Source organism: Larimichthys crocea, chromosome XV, assembly GCF_000972845.2.
Source record: "Larimichthys crocea isolate SSNF chromosome XV, L_crocea_2.0, whole genome shotgun sequence".
Classification (NCBI taxonomy): domain Eukaryota; kingdom Metazoa; phylum Chordata; class Actinopteri; family Sciaenidae; genus Larimichthys; species Larimichthys crocea.
The window spans coordinates 14,087,057-14,105,278 of NC_040025.1; the positions used below are offsets into that span (position 1 = coordinate 14,087,057).

Consider the following 18,222-nt stretch of genomic DNA (forward strand, 5'->3'; position numbering starts at 1 on the left):
AGGCACCCGGCGGGCTTTACAGAGGCAGACACGCAGAGATGCAGCCACAGTAAGCACTGCTCCAGTTCTTTCTTTTTTTATTTCTCTGAGTTTGTTATTTCGCCTTCTTCTCTTCTTTTTTTTTTTTTTGTTTTTTTTTAAATCGCAGTTTTTTTTTTTGTTTTTTTTTTTAAAATAATTATCACACGTTGGAAACCTTCAGCTCGAGCCAAGAGATGGAAAATTTCACAAGGCGCCGCAGTCAGTTCAGCCGTTGACAAAGGAGATTCAAAAGCAGTCGACGAAGCACTTGAAGGTAAGCCTGAAGAATCTCATGGATAACAGTTAAATGGAAAAATATACTGCGCCTTTGGGTGAAGATGTCTTGTATATAAACAGTCCAGTCAGAAGTCCATGAACCTATCTACATAGATGTATACGTGATGTCGCAGCTCCACGGGCGAAACGAAGAATGTGACCTGCCGCACGGTCCGTTAGCTATGATGGACGCTCACCCCGCCTACTCCCGCCGCCGGCTCTGTTGATTGGCTAAAGTCAGCACAGTGCGGTGCGCACAGCATCAGCAGCAGCACTCAGTCAAAGTGAGACAAGAGTCACAAGGATGGGTTTATTGCACTGCCTCTGTCCTTGACCTGAAAACACACACACACACACACACAAATAACTGCAGATAAATGCCCCCAAAGAGCTGTCGGGTGGCGTCTTGCTCTGCTTTAGTTGCTCCATATTGTTGAGACGACGGAGTGAAGGGCATGCAACTTGGGGTGCGAAGTGTCCCCCAAATAAATAAGTAACTTTTTCAACTTTAACTGTGGAAAACCTTTTCCTACCTTTAGGTGTGCTCTCTCACAGGGCCCATATCCCCTAAATCTTCACCACCACCTTTCCTACTACTGAAGGAAGCCTAACCTTCACCCACTAGCACTGTGCCTGTGGGGGGATCAAAGCTCACAAAAGTATGTTTGTGGTTTGAAAGGTGATTTTTGCCGCAGTCACTGGCCATACTGAATTTGAGAACCATTTCTGTATTTAACTCACAGACATTGTAGTGTTGTATTTAACGTTGGGCGACATCTAGTGGACATTGTCCACGTCAACAGGTTTGCATGAATGAGCACACTCAGAACGGCACTAACAAAACATTGCTTTATATAGTTCATGACATAGAACAAATACAATAAAATACAGATACAGATTCAGTGCAACATCAAACTGTAATAAATATGCATTCCCTTAACTTAAATCATACTGGTAATAAATTAAAACACAAACACTCAAATAAATACTCTCAGACAATTAAATATCTTTGATTTGCAAGGATAAGAAACACAAACAAAAGTAATATATATATATATAAATAAATAAAAGACCTAAGTTTGAATTACACCTGAAAGGGCTCGCCTCCCACAGCCAGTGTGACAAGCAATCGTTTTGTCCAGGCAAGAACGGCCCCACGTTTGCAGTCGGTGTGGCAAACTCCTTATTAAATAACATTTCATGATAAACTCTAAGAGACAAACAAGAATGGATAGAAATGATCTCACAAAAAACGTCCCTCATGAACACATTCACGGATGAATATTGCGATATGGCTTGTAACAAAAGGCTTTTAATTCTACAATAAATAACACTGAAGGGCAGATGCATAGTAAACCCAAATGGAAGGCAGAGAAGCAGACTGGCTGCATCACGGTCTCCATATAGTATATATCTGGTATTCTAAATAAGGGTTTTCTTTAAGGCGTAATAAAATGGCATTCACTCTATTTCATTTATTTGTATGTTATTACCAATGCATCTGCCCACCACAATTCTACATTAAAATTCACCAAACGTTCCTAATGAAATTAACTTATATATTAAGTATATGTCCAGTGGCTTGAGAGACGTAATATGATGCAAGACAGATTTACTGAAATGACAAAGATATCTGGGAAGGTTTTTTGTGCAATTTTCATTTCGACTACAGCATCCGCCATTGTGGAAAAGTCTGTCAGGCCTCACTGGCCTCATAGATGCAAGATTGACTCAGTTTTACATTTACTGTTGCTTTGTCCCGTCATTAAAAAGGCCCGGCTATAAATCCTGGTGGAGGTCACTGTGTGAGAGAGGTTGGTAATGCTCCTCCATGCCCGACTTAGCTTGATACCTTTTAGCAACTAGTCTCTGGTAGCGGGCCTGCTGCTGGTGATCTGGGTCCACATTTACCCAGCTGTTGGCCACCCACTTTACCCCACGCCTGACTGGACAGTCGCCATGCAGGGAATACTCATCTAGCTCACCCATCCAACCTAGGAAAGGTAGGGGAGAAGATGAACAAATTCAGGCAAATGTCAACAAGAAGCTCTAATTAACTTTTAGAGATAACACTGGATGATTTAATGACTAATGTTTCTTTGCACACCAAAAAGCTTCTGTCTTTTCCCCAGCCAAATGTTCTCACTATGGTATCAAGTGAGATATTAGCACTGCTGTGATGACTCATGGCATAGCTGTTATGTGTTGTTGCTTTATTAGATACTTCAATAAGCTAGACCTTGATTGCTAAAATAGATTAGACCTGCTCACAGGAGTCACCCAACCACAGAGTCTCATATGAAGCTGGCCCGCTCTCCCTGAATCCAATCAGAACATGATTTCAGTCCAAGAAGTTATGATAGTCACTTCTATTCAAATATTTTGCTCCCTCACAAGCTCTCAGTGAGCTGATACTGGTAAACTGTTTTAATGAATTCTGAAAGAGATCATTGTTTACATAATATATGTGAGGAGGCCACTTATTGGGATCGAAATGGAGAACAGCACTTCAATGTGACACTTTATCCACCTCTGTATTGTAACAATCCACAGAGAAGTTGGAATGAAAACCACATACCTGCATGCTTGTCTCCCTGGACCGTGGCCTAAAGTCTATTGATATGGGGCTTTATGTACATTTTATGTGGATTGCTTCTTACATTAGAAGGACCCAAATCAACATAGATCAAAACATCACGCTAGAGCGCTCACTGCATATGTGCAAAATATATATCTAAAGCCTTCTGTTCTCACCTCTACCATCAGAGAGATGGTTGTACCAGAGGAGAGCTGTCCCAGCAGTAGGTTTCATTCTCAGGTTCCCCCTCGCACATGTCTCCTGGGTATCTGTCAAATCAACTCCATCCTGGATCAGTGCCTAGGACACACAAAATTGTAAACAGCTTGTGTCTAATCATTTATTTTGGCACACTGTGTTTGCTTAGGTGTCAGATTCCTTGTCATTGTTCAGCACCGTCTGCGTGTTATCAGCAGCATTCAGGTCATGCACAGTTGTCATCATTTCACAGTGGCCAAAAAAGGAAAAGAGGCTTTTGCTGGTTTATGAATGTGGGTTGTGAAAGCACACTTACCTGCTCCTCATAGGTACGGTTGTCTGCCACAGGAAAGGTGGTCTCACCACCTTCCTCAACAGAGCTGAGGTAGAATAACATGGTAAGATATCTGGGATGAAAAAAGAAAGGAAGAGACAAAAGATTGTGGAAAAAAATAATATCTCATATTATTTTGTCATTTTGCACTTTGAATAACTATTTAAAAGCAATTGCAAGAGCTTGGCAATAAAACTATATATTTTGAAAGTAATCATTTTGGGAAATATATTCCCTAACTAACTATAATTTGTGTATTTATTTACAAATAAATAAATTGTGATAAATACAGGTCAATGTAATCAGTCTAGTTAAATAAATAACTAAGCTTGTCTGTGAAATTACAAAACTAATAAACCATCAAAGTAACTGAACATAAACTAAACAGAAGTCGTACGTACCTGCAGGAGACCTCTGTGAGAGCAGATGTGTTTCCTGCTAATCGTGTGTGTGCACAGATAGTCTCTGAATGAGAAGCACTGCTGTCATGGTGGGCATTACTGAAGTCTCCGTGCTCATAGCGAATCACCTGCAGCGGCTCACTCAGCTCAACCAATGCAGAGGGCAGACGCGTCAGGCTGGTTAGTCTAAGCAAAGAAAAATAAGAGCACAAAATACAAGTATAATTTATATCATGAGTGTATGGCCTACTACTGTGAGAGCACAATAAAGTGTGTGTGTGTGTAGTTACCTGTTCCTGAGTGTGTGCAGGACATGGTGAGATCCTGGTCCTTGGTAAAGCCATGTATGTTTGCTTCTCTGTTTGAACTGACTTTTGAGCTTCCAGCTTCGCTGCTGTCCTGGGTTCTGGGACACATCATAAACACGCCTAAAGTCTTCCAGGGTCAGCATCCCTGGCAGGAACACATGCATTGGATACTAAGTTTATTCTTTCATACAGTTTAAGGCCTGGACATAAAAAAAAAAAGATTTTTAATTTTCATTCATTAATTTCAAAATATAACAACCAAAATACAACCTCATAACTATACATATGAACGGAGCCCTGTGAATCATTAAACCAGTCTTTTAGTTACTCTGCATCACGATTCCAGGTCAGTTTCATTTAATCTTGAATTCTTGGACAATGTAGAGAACAGTCTCAGTCCCTTCTCTCTTTGCCTCCATTCCTTCCCTCTTTGTTCAACCGTATGATGTTACTCTCAGCTGAATGAATGTCTGGCCCCCATCAGTTCCCCTGGGAGACCCTGCCCCAGCCTCAACAATAGCTCTGGGGTGCCAGAGAAGAGGTGGCCCGGTAAAGGAGGGGAGGAGAGTGTGAAGGAGGGAACGGGGTGGGGGTACAGCGGATCCGGGGGAAAACTGAGGAAAGGGGTTTGGAGAATAATCAGTTTTTAATGAGATAGGATGAGGCACATCCGGACTGGGATGTGTACAACGCCTGGCACAATGCCATCGGATCAAAATGGTGTCACTCCTCTTCCGAGGCTTGTCACTTCCAAAAACCTGCACGCAATTACAGCCACCCATTAGCCACTTATCGTTATCAGTACAAAACCACTGCTGGAATAGTCACCCACACGCAAAAGGTGGCAATAGGTCCAGTTACACATTTGAATTTCACATGCTCATCTTAAACCACTGTCAATTAAGGAACAATGAAATTGAACAACAACAAGTTGTTAAGTCAGTGAATAGCTGCACCAGTCTCTGTATTTGGACTGAATCCTTACTCATTTTTATCAGTTTTGTTGTGTTTAAGATGCGTCTTAATCTTAATTCAAAATTCCATTTCGTGTCACACTCAGTTTCAGCCAATCCCTCACAAAAGTCATTCAACTTGTTCTGTATATGCCCAAAAAACATGACACTGTGTCCTGTATGGAATCAGTCGCAAATGTACTGACACACATTCTGGCAAAGACACACAAACTACAGTGGGCACTAACCTGTTGGGCACACTTCCAGACCAGTGAGTATCTGCCGTAAATTGTCTGGGTTCAACCAAGTTCCATCTCGAGAGCGTGAGTGACTCACAATCTGTAGGTGAGATCAGAATGTTTATCTTAATTCAACACAAAGCATAACATGTTCTGATAGTTTATCTAATTACATGGAATGGATTTTTCTAGAAATCCATTTCCCCCCCCTCCACCTCTGCAGGCATATGCATACAAGATATTTCCCTCTTGTTCACCTCCTGCTTCTGAAGCAGTCCATCCTGGTTTAGGTCCAACAGACTGAAGACCTCCTCTGTGCTGAGGGAAAGTAGTGGCTGGTTTGACTCCTCTTGTTCTTGGCTGGGTGCTGTTGTCTGGCTCTCCATCAGACCCTTGAGTTGTGCCAGCTGCACCACCACACGACACTCTTCCTCAGACAGGAAGCCAGGGATCTCTGACAGGAACAGGGAAAAAGACAACAGTGGCGAATGTCAGGACACGTTGCAGCCTGGGACGTGTGGTTAGATGCTGCCAACATTTTCAAAGATCCCAGTTTGAAACGGGGACACATTTATTTAACATACTCAGATAGTTTTTTTTACAAATTATAATGGAGCCTGTGAAGCTTATGTTCTCCCCAGAGAGACTGAGACAAATCAACTGTCACACTACGTGACCAAATGCACAGAAAGAAAGTCCATATTATCATAATAGCAGCAGGACCTCAGTCTACCCAAGATTAGAGCAAGGATCAAGGATAAACAGTCTATCAAAGAGACGGGCTTGGAGATGATGCAATGCTAATCAAAGGCATGGCTGACATTGTGTGTTTGTTCACAGATTAACTGCTGTGTATGATGATTCACACATTCAGATGTGAAGATTAACAGGATGATTAGGTAGCAGTGAAGCCACTAACTGATAAAAAAAAACCCCAAAACAAACTGAAAGCTCTCTATTGCAGATGCAGGTTTAATCCAGTAACACAGTTATAGATGTCTATTCCAACAATTAAAATTCATTTAAAAAATGCGTCATCAGAAAATTCCCAATCACAATTGCTGCACACACACACACACACACACACACACAAAATGGAACTTGTATTGCACACCTGAGATGTTGAGTGAGTGGTTGACTTTTAAGTGGATTAGAAGATCTCTGTTGACAGTGTTTGCTTGATCTGTCAGACTAAATGGATTACTTTTAGATTGCCTAACAAAACCTTTCAGAGTGAAGGGGCATTTTTGAAATACTTTGATCAGTGTATGCTAATTAGTATGATTAGGCACGTGTGGGCCATAAAAAGCAAGACAAATCTAATAAACTTCTTAACCACTGTGCATTAATAAAACACTTTGTCATTGAAATAGGCCTTCATAAATAAATTAATCATTTTACCTGTGTTTAGAAAAGATCGTTTATGCAGACGCTATAATTAATTTACATGTTGTGATAACCTAGAACAAAGAATGCTAATTAATTCTATCTTTTTGTCTCGCATGTTTTAGTAGGTGTTAAAGCACAGGAACTCTTTAGTCACAGTATACATAGACTGTGTACATAATGAGTCCAAGCTATTCCCCTCTGTCACTCCCCAGTGAGCCATTTGTGGTATAGCCTATCCCACAGGCAAGTTTAATGAGTGACGACACTGGACCTCCCAGAGGAGGGTGGAAACAGTGTGGGCTTCTGGGAGTACACAGTTGCTAATATTAATTAGTACAAATCAGTAAAAACATATGATTTTGTATACTCGTTGTCATTTACACTTACTATACTTATATAATAATGTTGTTCCAAGCAACACGACATCGAAAGAGTCACTCTCTTTCCTCCAGTTTGGTCTGTCCCTAAATATTTCGTTTGTTTGGTCTGACTGGGTTTATGAAAAAAATATTAAGTCGTAAAAGCAGAAAGTCCAACTAAAATAAATTGCAGAAATAAAATATTTTATTTAATACTTACTTATAATTGAACTTATTTAGATCTAAGTGTGAAGACACACATTACTGCTCCCTCCTGTTCCCCACCAGCAATTCATTCACGTCTGTCAGTCATTTCCCCTCTTAATAAAAGCCTTCCGGTACATTGGCTGCCTGTACAGTAGAGGCCTTGTTTGTCACCCGTGTGTTTGACACTGTACCCACTTGGTTAATTCCTATTGTCCAGTCAAGCCTCATTAATCTGGATAACTGATATGAATGAAGGGGGACTGAGCCTTCCTCTTCTCCCTCCCAACGCTGTCTCTTTCTCCCCTGGAAAGGAAGTGACCTCCTTGTCTGAACAGGAATCAGGCCATGGCTACACAGCAGGACGACACCAATTTTGTTTGTCTTTTTCACACACAGCTGCATGTGCCGCAGCGTGCACGAGAGCTTCAACTACTGATTATTTTCAGTATTGATTATTCTGATTATTTTCTCATTTAACTGATTTAACATCGGGTCTATAAAACATCCAAACAATATAGGAGAAATTCCCATCACGTGTCCTGATGACGGGCTCAGATGTCTTGTTATGTATGCCCAACGTTCAAAATTCTTATTTTATTATGATGGAAGTAAAATGGTTCTCACAGGAGATACAGTCACTGAATGTTAAACCCTGAACTGATTTATCCATTATCAAAATAGTTGCTGTTGTGTGTTGATAATTTTCTCTAAAAGGGTTATAGCTCTGAAATGACTTCATGCTGTGGGCAACTTAATTGTTTCCTTACTATTCTCTTGAATAACAAATATCAAGTTTTCATAAAAGTGTCTAACCTTTCCCACTTAGCAGCGGTAAGATGAGTGGGGGGTTTAAAAGAAGTGCAAAAAGCAAAGAGTTCAGGGCGGGAGAGGATAGTTAAGTGTGGGTTCAAAGAAAATGCATGATGGAAGGGGGGGAGTTTCGCTACATGAGGGCCAGTCTGTTCCACAATTCAAGCTGTGGGGATGGAAATGGCAGAAAGCCAAAAGTATCCAAATGCCAAATCATCGACCTTACTAATCTTGAGCTCTGTCAAACACACTTAAATCTGCTCAGAAATCTAAGAGGATTCACATCTCTAATCACTCTTTAATGTGTGTGCCCCAACCTTTCTCCCTACTGTTCCCTACACCTCCCCTTACCCCTTCCTATGCAAATGTAATCACCGCCCACTATAAATACACCTATTTTTCCATCCTCTCCTGCACTGTCACACAGGGGTATTCATTCACTCAAGAGACACACTTCAGGATTACGCCTTCATTCAAACTTCTGTTTCAGGATGATTGCAGTACTCTGCCCTCATCATATCTCCAGAAAACCATCCCATTCAGTCTCCTTACTTTTTCTCCTTCTGCTTGCTGGGCCCTGCAGCACAATAGTGCTTGGTCCTGGTAGGCTACGGGCAGGGCTGGAGGGACGAGCAAGGTCTGAGGGTAGGGTCAGATCTGGAGTTAAGGACAAGGGTGGGGACAGGGCAAGTATTGAGGGGAATACTGAAACTGGATTCGGAGATACTCGTGTTTCTAGACCAGGAGCTGCAGCAGGGGAGGATGAGGACGATACTACTGGCTTCAGGTCTATGTTTTCTACACGTGAAGGTGGACTGTGGGAGCCCCGCAGTTCCTCTCGCTGCGTTCCTATCCCGTCAGGCATGGCTTTGTGCCAAAACATTGGTTATGACACAATGAGGATGCCCAACCTGCTGGGCCACGAGTCTCCAGCTGAGGCTGTACAACAGAGTGCCAGCTGGTTGCCACTACTTGCCAGAGAGTGCCACCCTGATGCCCGCATCTTCCTCTGCTCTCTCTTTGCACCCATCTGCCTTGAAAGGTAAGTCTACACAAAAGGGTTTTGTGACACCATGAGGTGTAAAATGTGTAAATATTTTAAAAAGGTCACAGTTTGCATCATTAGTACAGTATAAAATAACCCGTACAGACAGCTTTATCAAGTTAAGATTAATGCCAGAGTTAAATTAGCAGCAGGATCACCAAGGGTTAACACCTTTTGAAAGCTATGCAAATTGGTGCTCGTCTCTGAGGAAAGGTCCTGGTTTCACACAGAAACCGAGCCATCAAAGCAATACAATGTCCTTTTTTTGTCACATTAGCACCTCTCAGTTTAGAAGCAGAAAAACAAGCAAGCAAATGTTATCTAATCCAGTCTTGTTTGTTCCCCACCATTAAGCTATTGATTCAAATCCTCTCATCCAATTCAATGCTGACCACGTTCCCCCTCCATCTCTTCTTTATCAGGTTTATATCACCGTGCAGGAGTTTGTGCGAATCTGTGCGGGACAGCTGTGCACCAATCATGAGTTGTTATGGCTACCCCTGGCCGGAAATTCTGCGCTGTGACCAGTATCCTGCAGACCACCTCATGTGTATCTCCTCCATCACAAACAGCACTGTTCACACAGGAGGGCGTAGAGGTAAGAAACTGACTAACTACACACATATGCTTGAGTTGACTCAATTCATTAAAAAAATGACTCAGTTAGTGGTTTCACTATTTCAGTACCTCAGGCAAGCTGTCGGGATTGTGAGTTGGAGGAGGCGTCCTCTTCAAAAGACACATTGGAGACCTTTTGTAGGAGTGATTTTGGTAAGTATTAATAGTCTTCCACCTCTTTTCTCCTGTTCATACCTATCCTTGATATAAGATTTTCATGCTTTGTGTCCATCTGTTTTCTTCCCAGTTGTGAAACTGCGTCTAACACGGCTCAAGTACAGTCCAGTCAGCCTGTCTCAGTTCTCTCTGGCTGCGAAACTGGATGTTCTGAAGCATGGACCCCTGTTAGGTGGGCAGATCCGCTCCCGCATCGAACTGTGGCTGGAGCGGGATGCCACCTGTGTAAGGAACATGACACGCCAACACCCGCGAGGTGGGACCTTTTTACTGACAGGCACAGTGCAGGGAGAGCGCCTGGTGGTCAATAAGGCGTACGCCTGGCAAAGACGAGACAAGGAGCTGATGGCGGCTGCTCGCAAATGGAAACATTACAGATGCAGGAGCTAGGATTATGTGCTAGATTAGAAAGATTCATGAAGAATTGAGATGTGAAACAAGCATTATACAGCTATGCATAGGGAAAGGATAGACATAGCATTTAGATTTTGCCTATAAAGAACCAGGACTGCGTCTCTTAGTCAGCTGAGGTCAAAGGAATAAAAGATGTTTTATAGAAAATGTACATATCTGTGAATTTTAACTAAATATTGCTGGTCTATATTTGTATGGCTTTGAGAGAAAAAAATAAACATGTGCTCTAAACCCTGATGTAATGCCATTTATTCAAGAACATCAAATCACACTCAGCGCGCACTTACCGAACAGCAGAGGTTTCAGGCTGATCGTCTTCATCTCGTGGGTTCTGTCCGGCACGAGGGACACCTGCTGAACATGACCCACCTGCAGATAAAGAACAGACAGACATCATCAACACGCTCGCAACCATAAGCATTTAAAATGCATCGGGTCTGCTATAGCAGGTCCCAGTCACATTGAATGAATGATGAATTTTAAATCACTGATTTCATACATTAAATCTGAGGTGTGATTAACAGGGTTTAATAGGGCTTGACAGCTTGTAGTGAATATGTGGAAGTAGGCAATAACCCCTGAAAGTGTGACTGAGTAGTTTTTTAATGTATTGACACTTTGTGAGTAGTTTTTATGTCAGTGGCTCTGCTTTTATTTTGGTAACACATACTGCACAGTAGGGTTTTTTCGGCATATATGAAAATGTGCCACTTTTTTTTTTTTTTTTACCCGTATACCCTCAATGCGAGGGAGGCTGAAACTTTGACTGTAGTCCTCCACATGCAGCTCTCTTGAAGCTGGGGCAGGATGGGGCAAAGAGGTTTCACTGTCGCCGACTGATGCCGAGCTAGCCCCGTCTCCGTTGACAAGATCCCCGGGGCCGTTGTTGTAGTGCACGTAGAGCAACAAGCCGATAACATTCAGGATATACACGTGAAAGAAGACCATAACCACGACGAAATAAGCCCGGGAGCAGATGCTACTTCTCTGGACGTGCAGTCGAGTCTGGCGGTAAGGGGGATTGTAGGGCGATGTTAGCGGTTTGTCTTCGTATTCCTCCTCCTCCTCCTCCTCTTCCTCCTCCTGCTGCTCCTGCTCCATGAAATCTTCCTGAGCGTCTTCCATTTTTTTTGCACCAAAAGAATGAATCACAATGGAAACAGCAGAGATATCTATAGACTGGGTAACGTTACCGCCACTGTATATCACTTTACATCTGATTACGTTAGCTGGCTTGCTTGCCCGAGCTAACAGCTACGAGGCAAACCGTCACCGCGGAGCTCGTAGCTGTTTCGAGAAAGATCGAGCCTGTCGTCTTTGCTGCTTTTACTCGGTGACACGGGGCAGCTGCGAGCCAAAAAGCAGGTATGGCGACAGTCGTTTTCTTTGCTAAATAAATGTGTCATCCTTATGTCAAGTCCCTTAATCCCCTGTTAGCTGGCTGGCTGGTGTGCGCTGCCCCTGACAACATGCCTAACAACAAGACGGACAAACTAACGACTGCAGAGCGGCCGCACAGTCCGTCTCACGGTAAACTGCTAGCGACCTCTAACGGTGGACGCCGGAACAAAACGATGGTGTGGACCCACTGATCATGACTTTGTAACATACAGAAGAGGACTAAAATATACTTCTATCAGTTATTGAGGTAAAAGTACCAATACGGCATAAATTAATGTATTGTAATAATGTATTATCTTGAGGCCTAGCCTAGCTGTGAGAGTGCTGAGGTGCTTGGAAGGTGCTTTTGCCTTGAAAGTATACAATATTGTGGAAATGGATACCAGACATGGGACCAAGTCACACATGTGCAAGTCTCAAGTAAGTCTCAAGTCTTAACCTTCAATCACAAGTAAGTCCCAAGTATTTTTTTCTTGGGCAAGTCAAGTCAAGTCAAGTCAAGTCCTGTAACAGGCTATGTCAAGTCCTGTAACAGGCTATGTCAAGTTCTGTAACAGGCTATGTCAAGTCAAGTCAAGTTAAGTCAAGTTCTGTAACAGGCTATGTCAAGTCAAGTCAAGTCCTGTAACAGGCTATGTAACAGGCTATGTCAAGTCCTGTAACAGGCTATGTCAAGTACTGTAACAGGCTATGTCAAGTCAAGTCCTGTAACAGGCTTTGTCAAGTCAAGTCAAGTCCTGTAACAGGTTATGTCAAATCAAGTCAAGTCCTATAATAGATCAAGTCAAGTCCTGTAATAGATCAAGTCAAGTCCTGTAACAGGCTACGTCAAGTCCTGTAACAGGCTATGTCAAGTCAAGTCAAGTCAAGTCCTGTAACAGGCTATGTCAAGTCAAGTCAAGTCCTGTAAATAGATCAAGTCAAGTCCTGTAACAGGCTATGTCAAGTCAAGTCAAGTCAAGTCCTGTAATAGGTCAAGTCAAGTCCAAGTCAAGTCACCTTTGGCGTATTGTTGTAATTTTAACTGCAGAATCTGAACTTAATATGATTGCTCTGTAACCATCAACATTATTTAAAATAAAAAATAAATAAATACATTTAACATTCACATTTCATATTCACACTGAAAACATGATGTGAATAACACTCAAGTCATTCAAGTCATAGTGTCTCAAGTCAAGTCAAGTCAAGTCAAGTCGTGAGTCTTAAACTTCCAAGTCCGAGTCAAGTATTTCTTAAACTTCCAAGTCCGAGTCAAGTATTTAATTTTTTGTCAAGTCAAGTCACAAGTCAAAAAAACGGCGACTCGAGTCCAGGTCACTAACTCTCAAGTCCCCATGTCTGATGGATACATCTGTCACAACATACAGTAGTATAAAATATAAATACATAAGTAAAGTAGATCAGAATTGTACCAAAGTGCAGTATTTCAATACACTTTCCACCACATAGCCAGTATTTTAGTCATAAATCTGAACCCCACAAGTGTCAGAAATGTTTGACAAGTCACCCAAATATTTCTGTGAAAAATGTATTGTTTAATTAATGCAGCATTATTTTATTTCTTCATTTTTCTAGTTCCTGTTCTATTACTTTTTATGCTGCTTTTAAGGCTTCACACTCTTAGGACATAATTCAGGAGCACTCCAGCAATGTAGCATTTCTATAAAGATTTAAAGGTCTAGTGTGTAAGATTTTGGGGTAAGTGTATTGGGAGAAAAAAAAAAGTAAATATCACCTTAATCACCTGATTAATCACCTTGGTGTTGTTACTTTAGAATAAGTAATAATCTATAGAGGGAGCGGGTCTGCCTTCACGGAGTCCGCCATGTTGTATCATCATTTGACAGGATCCCAGGAGGGACAAACCAAATACTGGTTCTACATACAGGGACTTTTTTTCGTGAGTTTGGTCACCATGCTTAGAAAGGGGAGGGTGATGCGAGCGGTACTGAGTCAGAGAGATCACCGAATAGAGTGGTCAAAATGGAAGCAGCAAAAACAGAGATATCTTAATTTTTAGTATATATAAAATTGTTCACAATGCCACTTGATATCTATTTACAACCCGAGATATATAAAACAAACCTTTTAATAAAAAAAAACTAAGGTTCAACTAAGATAACTCTAATGATATCTACATTTTTCCAAACACTGGAAAGCTCCCTCTAAATCCAGCAGGAACTAGCTGAAACTGTCCTGATGGGGTTTTGCCCAAGTGAATGAATTTGACTTATGAATGAAAACATGCTGCTGGTGTTTAGACAAACCATAGTGACATCTCCCGGTGATCTCCTCTGACTGAGTACCACTCGCATCACCCTCCCCTTTCTAAGCATGGTGGCCAAACTCGCGAAAAAAGTCCCAGTATGTAGAACCAGTATTTGGTTTGTCCCTCCGGGATCCTGTCAAATGATGATACAACATGGGCGGACTCCGTGAAGGCAGACCCGCTCCCTCTATAGATTATTACTTATTCTAAAGTAACAACACCAAGGTGATTAATCAGGTGATTAAGGTGATATTTATTTTTTTTTTCTCCCAATACACTTCCCCCAAATCATACACACTAGACCTTTAAATCTTTATAGAAATGCTACATTGCTGGAGTGCTCCTGAATTATTCCTAAGAGTGTGAAGCCTTAAAAGCAGCATAAAAAGTAATAGAACAGGAACTAGAAAATGAAGAAATAAAATAAGCTGCATTAATTAAACAATACATTTTTCACAGAAAATTTGGGTGACTGTCAAACATTTCTGACACTTGTGGGGTTCAGATTTATGACTAAAATACTGGCTATGTGGTGGAAAGTGTATTGAAATACTGCACTTTGTACAATTCGATCACTTTACTATGTATTTATATTTATACTACGTATGTTGTGACAGATGTATCCATCAGACATGGGGACTTGAGACTTAGTGACCTGGACTCGAGTCGCCATTTTTATGACTTGTGACTTGACTTGACAAAAAAGAAATACTTGACTCGGACTTGGAAGTTTAAGACTCACGACTTGACTTGACTGTGACACTATGACTGAATGACTTGAGTGTTATTCCACTCATGTTTTCAGTGTGAATATGAAATGTGAATGTAAATGTATTTATTTATTATTTTTATTTTTTTTAATAATGTTGATGGTTACAGAGCGATCATATTAAGTTCAGATTCTGCAGCTAAAATTACAACAATACGCCAAAAGTGACTTGACTTGACTTGGACTTGACTTGACCTATTACAGGACTTGACTTGACTTGACATAGCCTGTTACAGGACTTGACTTGGACTTGACTTGACCTATTACAGGACTTGACTTGACTTGCCTTGACTTGACTTGACATAGCCTGTTACAGGACTTGACTTGACTTGACATAGCCTGTTACAGGACTTGACTTGACTTGACTTGACATAGCCTGTTACAGGACTTGACTTGACTTGACTTGACTTGACATAGCCTGTTACAGGACTTGACTTGACTTGACCTAACTTGACATAGCCTGTTACAGGACTTGACTTGACCTAACTTGACATAGCCTGTTACAGGACTTGACTTGACTTGACATAGCCTGTTACAGGACTTGACTTGACTTGACATATCCTGTTACAGGACTTGACTTGACTTGACATAGCCTGTTACAGGACTTGACTTGACTTGACTTGCCCAAGAAAAAAATACTTGGACTACTTTGACTTGAAGGTTAAGACTTGAGACTTACTTGAGACTTGCACATGTGTGACTTGGTCCCATGTCTGGTATCCATTTCCACAATATTGTATACTTTCAAGGCAAAAGCACCTTCCAAGCACCTCAGCACTCTCACAGCTAGGCTAGGCCTCAAGATAATACATTATTACAATACATTAATTTATGCTGTATTGGTATAACCAATACTGATAGAAGTATATTTTAGTCCTCTTCTGTATGTTACAAAGTCATGATCAGTGGGGTCCACACCATCGTTTTGTTCCGGCGTCCCCCGTTAGAGGTCGCTAGCAGTTTACCGTGAGACGGACGTGCGGCCGCTCTGCAGTCGTTAGTTTTGTCCGCTTGTTGTTAGGCATGTTGTCAGGGGCAGCGCACACCAGCCAGCCAGCTAACAGGGGATTAGGGGACTTGACATAAGGATGACACATTTATTAGCAAAGAAAACGACTGTCGCCATACCTGCTTTTTGGCTCGCAGCTGCCCCGTCACCGAGTAAAAGCAGCAAAGACGACAGGCTCGATCTTCTCGACAAGCATACGAGCTCCGCGGTGACGGTTTGCCTCGAGCTGTTAGCTCGGGCAAGCAAGCCAGCTAACGTAATCAGATGTAAAGTGATATACAGTGGCGGTAACGTTACCCAGTCTATAGATATCTCTGCTGTTCCATGGTGATTCATTCGTTTGGTGCAAAAAAATGGAAGACGCTCAGGAAGATTTCATGGAGCAGGAGCAGCAGGAGGAGGAAGAGGAGGAGGGGAGGAGGAGGAATACGAAGAACAAACCGCTAACATCGCCCTACAATCCCCCTACCGCCAGACTCGAGCACGTCCAGAGAAGAAGCATCTGTCCCGGGCTTATTTCGTCGTGGTTATGGTCTTCTTTCACGTGTATATCCTGAATGTTTCGGCTGTTGCTCTACGTGCACTACAACAACGGCCCCGGGGATCTTGTCAAGGAGACGGGGCTAGCTCGGCATCAGTCGGCGACAGTGAAACCTCTTTGCCCATCCTGCCCCAGCTTCAAGAGAGCTGCATGTGGAGGACTACAGTCAAAGTTTCAGCCTCCCTCGCATGAGGGTATACGGGTAAAAAAAAAAAAGTGGCACATTTTCATATATGCCGAAAAACCCTACTGTGCAGTATGTGTTACCAAAATAAAAGCAGAGCCACTGACATAAAAACTACTCACAAAGTGTCAGTACATTAAAAAACTACTTTCAGGGGTTATTGCCTACTTCCACATATTCACTACAGGCTGTCAAACCCTATTAAACCCTGTTAATCACACCTCAGATTTAATGTATGAAATCAGTGATTTAAAATTCATCATTCATTCAATGTGACTGGGACCTGCTATAGCAGACCCGATGCATTTAAATGCTTATGGTTGCGAGCGTTGATGATGTCGTCTGTTCTTCATCTGCAGGTGGGTCATGTTCAGCAGGTGTCCCTCGTGCCGGACAGAACCCACGAGATGAAGACGATCAGCCTGAAACCTCTGCGTTCGGTAAGTGCGCACTGAGTGTGATTTGATGTTCTTGAATAAATGGCATTACATCAGGGTTTAGAGCACAATGTTTATTTTTTTTCTCTCAAAGCCATACAAATATAGACCAGCAATATTTAGTAAAATTCACAGATATGTACATTTTCTATAAAACATCTTTTATTCCTTTGACCTCAGCTGACTAAGAGACGCAGTCCTGTTTCTTATAGGCAAAATCTAAATGCTATGTCTATCCTCCTATGCATAGCTGTATAATGCTTGTTTCACATCTCAATTCTTCATGAATCTTTCTAATCTAGCACATAATCCTAGCTCCTGCATCTGTAATGTTTCCATTTGCGAGCAGCCGCCATCAGCTCCTTGTCTCGTCTTTGCCAGGCGTACGCCTTATTGACCACCAGGCGCTCTCCCTGCACTGTGCCTGTCAGTAGAAAGGTCCCACCTCGCGGGTGTTGGCGTGTCATGTTCCTTACACAGGTGGCATCCCGCTCCAGCCACAGTTCGATGCGGGAGCGAGCGGCCCACCTAACAGGGGTTCCATGCTCAGAACACCAGTTTGGCAGCCAGAGAGAACTGAGACAGGCTGACTGGACTGTACTTGAGCCGTGTTAGACGCAGTTTCACAACTGGGAAGAAAACAGATGGACACAAGCATGAAAATCTTATATCAAGGATAGTATGAACAGGAGAAAAGAGGTGGAAGACTATTAATACTTCCAAAATCACTCCTACAAAAGGTCTCCAATGTGTCTTTTGAAGAAGACGCCTCCTCCAACTCACAATCCCGACAGCTTGCCTGAGGTACTGAAATAGTGAAACCATAATTGAGTCATTTTTTTAATGAATGAGTCAACTCAAGCATAGTGTGTAGTTAGTCAGTTTCTTACCTCTACGCCCTCCTGTGTGAACAGTGCTGTTTGTGATGGAGGAGATACACATGAGGTGTTCTGCAGGATACTGGTCACAGCGCAGAATTTCCGGCCAGGGGTAGCCATAACAACTCATGATTGGTGCACAGCTGTCCCGCACAGATTCGCACAAACTCCTGCACGGTGATATAAACCTGATAAAGAAGAGATGGAGGGTGAACGTGGTCAGCATTGAATTAGATGAGAGGATTTGAATCAATAGCTTAATGGTGGGGAACAAACAAGACTGGATTAGATAACATTGCTTGCTTGTTTTTCTGCTTCTAAACTGAAGAGTGCTAATGTGACAAAAAAAGGACATTGTATTGCTTTGATGGCGGTTTTCAGTGTGAAACCAGGACCTTTCCTCA

General features: G+C 42.2%; 2 protein-coding genes across 6 annotated transcripts in view; one reads left to right on the top strand and one right to left on the bottom strand.

Annotated features, from left to right (window-relative positions):
• Positions 1 to 130: 130 nt before the first annotated feature.
• On the bottom strand, positions 131 to 11,486 carry LOC104933168 (transmembrane prolyl 4-hydroxylase). Its single transcript, XM_010748556.3, has 9 exons — positions 11,057 to 11,486; positions 10,615 to 10,696; positions 5,566 to 5,762; positions 5,318 to 5,408; positions 4,099 to 4,261; positions 3,809 to 3,994; positions 3,390 to 3,480; positions 3,052 to 3,175; positions 131 to 2,291 (listed from the first exon to the last, which is right to left on the bottom strand). Exons 1-9 carry the CDS (start codon positions 11,450 to 11,452, stop codon positions 2,077 to 2,079), a joined length of 1,545 nt encoding a protein of 514 aa, XP_010746858.2. The 5' UTR covers positions 11,453 to 11,486; the 3' UTR covers positions 131 to 2,076.
• Positions 189 to 18,222, top strand: part of LOC104931656 (cyclin-dependent kinase 17) — a 53,166-nt gene continuing 35,132 nt past the window's right edge. For 2 of the 5 annotated variants that reach the window (XM_027288459.1, XM_027288462.1), the window contains exon 1: positions 11,231 to 11,338. In XM_027288459.1, the coding sequence (XP_027144260.1) occupies positions 11,304 to 11,338 (35 nt within the window). In that variant the 5' untranslated portion in view covers positions 11,231 to 11,303. Of the gene's footprint in view, positions 296 to 11,230; positions 11,339 to 11,858; positions 11,976 to 18,222 lie in introns of those variants that run through there. The other 3 variants (XM_027288458.1, XM_027288461.1, XM_027288460.1) reach the window with 3 other exon arrangements.

Bases quoted from the DNA above. Each gene is read 5' to 3' on its own strand.
- LOC104933168 (XM_010748556.3), bottom strand. From the start codon at position 11,452: ATGGAAGACGCTCAGGAAGATTTCATGGAGCAGGAGCAGCAGGAGGAG. The intron at 3,995-4,098 runs GTAACTACACAC...TTCTTTGCTTAG, and splicing joins CTGCACACACTCAGGAACAG to ACTAACCAGCCTGACGCGTC. The intron at 3,176-3,389 runs GTAAGTGTGCTT...TGTGTGTCCTAG, and splicing joins ACCGTACCTATGAGGAGCAG to GCACTGATCCAGGATGGAGT.